The 6,299-nt window shown below is 40.6% G+C and overlaps 1 protein-coding gene across 2 annotated transcripts in view; it reads right to left on the bottom strand.

Annotated features, from left to right (window-relative positions):
• EXOSC9 (exosome component 9) overlaps window positions 1-6,299 on the bottom strand; it is a 20,890-nt gene that overhangs the window by 11,663 nt on the left and 2,928 nt on the right. For both annotated transcript variants that reach the window (XM_045290213.1, XM_004716487.3), the window contains exons 5-6: window positions 5,516-5,653; window positions 2,920-3,002 (exon numbers count right to left, since the gene is read on the bottom strand). In XM_045290213.1, coding sequence (XP_045146148.1) covers window positions 2,920-3,002; window positions 5,516-5,653 — 221 coding nt within the window. The remainder of the gene's footprint in view (window positions 1-2,919; window positions 3,003-5,515; window positions 5,654-6,299) is intronic.

Here is a 6,299-nt window from a genome sequence, read left to right as displayed (position 1 = left end):
TCGGTGACTGGAATGCAAAGATTGGAAACGGAGGACCAGTAGTTGGAAAATAGGGACTCGGTGATAGAAATGAAACTGGAGCACATGATAGAATTTTGCAAAATGGATGACTTGTTCATAACAAATACCTTTTTCAACAACACAAACGGCCACTACACACATGGACTTCCCCAGATGGAGTACACAGACAGCACAGTGACTGCATCTGTGGGAAGACATGATAGCGAAGCTTAGTATCAGCAGCTACAACCAGACCAGGGGCCACCTGGGGAACAGGCCATCAAATGCTCACATATAAGTTCAGGAAAAAGCTGAAAAAAATTAAAACAAGTCAAAAGTCTACAGAGCCAAAATACTACCTTGAATGTATCCCCCCTGAATTTTGAGAACATTTCAGACAGATTTGAAACACTGAGCACTTGATGAGCTAGGGGAAGACGACGTCAAGCCCGTCATTCATGAAGAAAGCAAAAGGTCATTAAAAAGGCAAAAAAGAAAAGACCAAAATGCATGTCAGAACAGACTCCAGTTCCTTTAATGGTTTATAGCATAAACTGCGAATTATCACCGCGGTGCCATTGTTACTTGTAAATATCCATCCAGAATGACTGAAGCCTGGTGGGAATGGTTTTTTACTCTGGTTTTAGCATCATGCAGGTGTGTATATTTTATTATTTCCAGGAATCATAGGCATTCAGTGCCTAAGCCTACTCATCTTGTAAAATAAACACAACAAAGTAATTTGATACCATAAAAAAAAAATTCTGAACTTGCTCGTAATTGTGGAGTAGCTAAAGCAAATTGAAGAAAGCATGAAGTCACGGAACTGAATAGAAAATTTCATACGACAGCTCAAGAAGATAAAGCCAAATCTTATAATAAAATGTGCAAAGACCTAGAATTAGAAAACCAGAAGGGGAACCACACGCAGTATACCAGAAAGTCAAAGAACTCAAGAAGGGTGTCAAGCCTCGAATTGCAATTTTGAAAGATTCTAGGGGAAAAATATTGACAGATGCAGGAAGCATCAAGAGAAGATGGAGAGAATACACAGTCACTGTACCCAAAAGAAATAGTCAACACTCCAACAGAAAGATGTTTACTTGCATTTTGTGACTATGCAAAGGCATTTAACTGTGTGGACCATGATAAACTGTGGATAACCTTAAGATCGGAATTCCAGAACAGTTCATTGTGCTAATTTGGAACTTGTACATGGAACACGAGGCAGTCGTGATAACAGAACAAGGGAATATTGCATGGTTTAAAATCAGGAAAGAAGTGTGTCAGGGTTGTATCCTCTCAACACACCAATTCAATCTGTATGCTGGGCATAGCAGAGAAGCGGGCTTCTATGAAGAGTGTGGAATCAGGATTGGAGGAAGGCTTATTAACAACCTTCGATATGCAGATGACACAAGTTTGCTTGCTAAAGGTGAAGAGGAATTGAAGCACTTCCTGAGGAAGACCAAGGATTGATGCCTTTAGTATGCATTACAACACGATGTAAGAAAGACCCAAAACCTCACAACCGGACCAATAGGGAACGTAATGATAAATGGAAAAAAGAAAAGCATGAGGTTGTCAAGGATTTTGTCTCGCTTGGATCTATAATTGATGCTCATGGAAGCAGCAGTCAAGAGATCCAAAGATGCATTGCATTAGGTAAATCAGCTGCACAAGGCCTCTCTAGAGTACAGAAAAGCAAGGATATTATTTTAAGGACTAAGGTGCTGGGCTTGACGCAAGCCATGGCATTCTCCATCGCATCAAATGCATGTGCACGTTGGGCCCTGAAGAAGGAAGACTGATCCACTTGAACTGCGATGCTGGGAACACTACTGAAAGTACCACAGACTGCTAAAAGGGCAAACCGTTCTGTGCTGGAAGAAAGACGACCAGTGTGCTCCTTACAGGCAAAAACTGGTGAGACATCATCTCACATCCTTTGGACAAACTGTCAGGATGTCATGCTTGGTAAAGTGGAAGGGCATCAAAAACAGGAAGGCTGTCCCTCAAGGAGACGGACTGACATCGTGGCTACGTCAATGGGATCAGGCACAGGAACAACTGTGAGGATGGCACAGGACTGTGCAGTGTTTCATTCTGTTGTGCATAGGGTTGCTATGGGTCACAGCCGACTCGATGAATCTAATAACAAGAGGACGTTTAAATTGCACATACGCATCCCATTATATATGTCTGGAAGAGCTGACCTATTTCTTTCTAATGAAATTCTACATTACAATGACTGAAAATGGAAGGCTTTTCTCCAGTACTTATTTATATATCGTTAAAACAGCATTCCTTTGTTTCAAGTCAAATCTGACTAGACAGTAATGGGCTTTGTTTCACGATTAAAGGCCCAGGCTTGTATTTAAAGGCACTCTTACTTGATCTAAGGGACCCCAGAATTTCTGTTGTATGAGAAATTGGCAGTGAATTGTGAAGAAAGCATGAGACAGCTGAGCCCAAGGCCACTGCCAACGAGATAATTCCAACTAATAGCCATGTTATAGGACAACAGAAATATTCCCTGGGGTTTCTAAGACTGTGTATCTTTGTGGAAGCCGACTACATCATCTTTCTCCTGCAGAGCACTTTGTGGATTCCAATCACCAATCTTTTTGGTGGTGTCCCTGTGTTTAACAACTGAGCCACCAGGGCTCAATTGAACGGAAGGAAAAGGAATTTTCTTTACCCCTGTTTGTAACCCATTTTCCCTTGTGACTTGCTCCTAGAACTCGTACATGTCGTACATAATCTATAAAAGAGTTGGTCACTTTTATTGAGAACGCTCTTTACTAATGCTTTTATAAAGAAATGGAACACTACAATTCTTTACTATTAAAAGTGGGGTGGAGGTGGCACTCACTGTCTATGGAACATGTGGGTCAGGCAGCTCTAGGCAACACTCACCCTTGCTGGAAGAAGGCGAAACTGGCGCAGATGGGCATGTGGTGGATGCTCAAGGGTACAGGGTCCCGCTCCTCAGGGGTGTACTGTTCTCAAAGGATGGCAAGTGACAAGTTATAAGCAGACAAAAGTCATCTTGCATATAAATATGAAGATAAATAAAATTTCTTTACTCTTCAATGAATATATAAGTTCACTTTCTTTTTACATGATTTGGTTATTTGACTTTGCCGGTCATACTCTTCAAAACTTTGGGGCATTTTCTAAACCTTGTTGAAGCATTGTTTACTTACCATAAAATCTATTTTCGGTATAAAATTTACTTTTCAGTAAATTTATAAACGTTTCCCAATCATCACAACTGTTTTTGAACATTTACAAGACTCCAGAAAACCCTCTTGAGCCTGTTTGCGGTCCATCTTCCTTTTTACCTGGTGGCCCACCAAGTATCTGCTTTATGTCCTTAGAAAAATGTATCTTTTCTGGGCATTTTATATAGTGATACTTCGATCATCGAGCAGCTGGCTCCTAGCTCAAACTTTCCACTAGTTGAACGGCAGTGTGAAAAAAATCTGCTCAGTGTTCGTTCCTGTGCTTGATAGAACAGAAAACGGTACAGGCCAAGTGAGGCACGCATCGTAGTCCTGCCATGGGCCCAAAAGGGTGACACTTCAAGCCTAAGCGCCGCTCTTGCTCAGACAACACATAGTATTCGTACCACTTGTGTTCATGTGGTAAACATTCATCATTGTGTTTTTTGTATTCTATTTGCGTAAAATTCGTAACCATGGCTCCAAAGAAAGTTAGTGATAACAGCAGTAATGTTAAGAGGAAAACCGGGAGAAACACAATCGAGTTAAAGAAACAAAGAAATTGCAAAATTTGAATCAGGTCGCTGCTTTTCTGATTTGGCAGCCGAGTACAACATAGCAAGGTCAGGATTTTCAACATTTTGGGGGGGGAAAAGTAATAAAAGCAGCTAAAAGTTGTGACATCATTAACCAGGAAATGAAGAAGCCAGACCATAAAAGAGGTTGAAAAGTTACTCTTAATCTGGATAAATCAGAAGCAATTCAATGGCAATAGTTCATTGGGCCAAGACAGTGATATGTGAGAAGGTAAAAGCCTCCACAGTGATTTAATGTCCCGGATGAATAAATTATAGGTGAAATTTGGGGGCTGCAGGACCAATTATTTGTGTCTCCATGATTTCTTATGGAAAAAATATGTTCTCGAACTTTTCAGTGTTCGAACACAAATTTGGAACGAACCGAGTTCGACAACTGAGGTGTCATTGTAAATAGAATGAAGCAATGCACACTCTTTTGATCTGGCGTCTTCATGAACCATATTTCATCGAGCTTGTGCTGTCGGTGAAGGAGCTGGGGTGGCCCAGTGGTTAAGTGCCCCCTCCGGTGAAAGGTCAGCAGTGAACCCACCAGCCACTCCACAGGAGAAAGATGTGGCATTCTGCTTCTGTAAAGGTCAGTCTTGTGCCACGGGACAGTGCACTCCAGCCTAGTGTTGTGATGAGTCAGAATCAACTCAGCAACATATGTTAATAACTGGATCCTTTTTATTGCTAGAGAGTATTCCATTGTATGGATATACCACACGTGTGTATCTGTTTGTCAGCTGGACATCTGATTATCTCCAGTTTGGGGCTAGTATGTCCTATACTGCTATAAACATTCACATGTGTGAGTATGTATTTCTTAGGCTAGGGAGTATGCTAAGTTTACGTTTAACCTTTTAAGAAACTGCTAAACATTTCCAATACAAATGAGCCACTTTGTATTCAGTAAGTGTGCTTTTTCAGCTGCTCTCTTCTAAGTTTCCTAATTGCTCTCCTTTTGCTGTCTCACACCAGCTCCCTCCTCTAAAAACCTACATCTCTAATATTCATATGCCTTTTCCCCTAAGTCAAGAGCGTTTGCTCCAGTTTAATGCCTAGATGTATTATTAAAAATGACTCTTTAGACTTTAGAGAATCCAGGCATCTGGTGTTTCTTTTTAAAATGTTAAGACTCAAACTACCACTATGGGGCATTTTCATTATGCTAGAATGTAACTTAGATATATGTGAATAAAAACAAACCAAACTCACTGCCATCAAGCCGATGCTAACTTATAGCAACCCTAAAGGGCAAGGCAGAACTGCCCCTGTGAGTTTCTGCAACTCTTTATGGAAGCTGAAAGCCTACAGTGGCTTCCTCCTGTAGAGTGGCTGGTGGTTCCAAACTGCTGACCTCAGTCAGCAGAACAACGGGTAACCACTATGTCAGCAGGGCTCCGATAACTTAAACAAAGGTAGTGGTTTTCAAAATGTCATCTCTGGACAAGCAGGATCAGAGATACCCAGAGCTCTGCCACTGGCTGATGCTGGGGATGACTTCCACGAACAGATATTTCCAATAATTAAGAAATTAGAAGGGCAATTTTGAGCACATGCAGTTTTCTCCCATGAACAAATTTTAGAACCTAATTGCCATCTTGGGCATGACTTCACTAATAGCAGCTGCCTGCACCACGTACATTCCTTCACTCCTTACATTCCTTCACTCCTATCCAAGAGCCTGCTCTCCTTAGAGACGCCTACCAGTGTTACTTCATTTCCTTGGACTGACACATCCGGTCTTCTGAAGTGACATAAGGCCACAATCGCAGCAATACTGGCAGCATCAATAATATTTCCATCATGATTTAATAAATGTAGGTCGACACGAATTTGCCAAACCTAAAAGTAAATTTAAAACAAAATGTGCATTTTTAAAAGATCTTTAGCCAGATAAGCATCTAAAGCACTATACCTCAACTTTCTAAGGCAGTCAGTCAACACTAAAATATATCACTCTAATTGTCAGCTAAAAGTTTCTAAAGGTCATGCCAAATTATGGATGTGGTTGATCCATGGACTCTGAAGCTATACCTTCATTTTCAGAGCTTTAGGTAATTCAGTGTTGTGCTAGGTCACAATTGCTACAGAGGCTCCTAAGTCTTCTCTACATAGCTTGCTATTTCCTTCTGAAGGGACAAAATTAAGTCTTCAAAAGGGTATTGTTTCATTCAGAGAATGTGTTTATTTTATAAAACAGTTAACACTTATTTTCTTATTTAAGTGTGATAATAAAAACACACACACACCCTTTTTATGGATGAAGAACTAATAAAATCTGTTATTTGGATGTATTTATTGATTTACACTGAACTGTATAATGAGTTGGTAGTAAAAATCGTAGACTCAATAAGTTGCTGTGCTGCATTAGAACAGCAATTCTCAACCTGTGGGTCATGGCCCCTTTGGGGGTCGAACGACCTTTCCACAGGGGTCGCCTGATTCATAACAGTAGCAAAATTACAGTTATAAAGTAGCAACGAAAATA

The sequence above is a fragment of the Echinops telfairi genome, unplaced genomic scaffold (genome assembly GCF_000313985.2).
Source record: "Echinops telfairi isolate 266 unplaced genomic scaffold, ASM31398v2 ScPeMD7_33;HRSCAF=127, whole genome shotgun sequence".
NCBI lineage: Eukaryota > Metazoa > Chordata > Mammalia > Afrosoricida > Tenrecidae > Echinops > Echinops telfairi.
The sequence above is the reverse complement of the archived record's forward strand: the minus strand, read 5'-3'. Positions and strand labels throughout refer to the sequence as shown.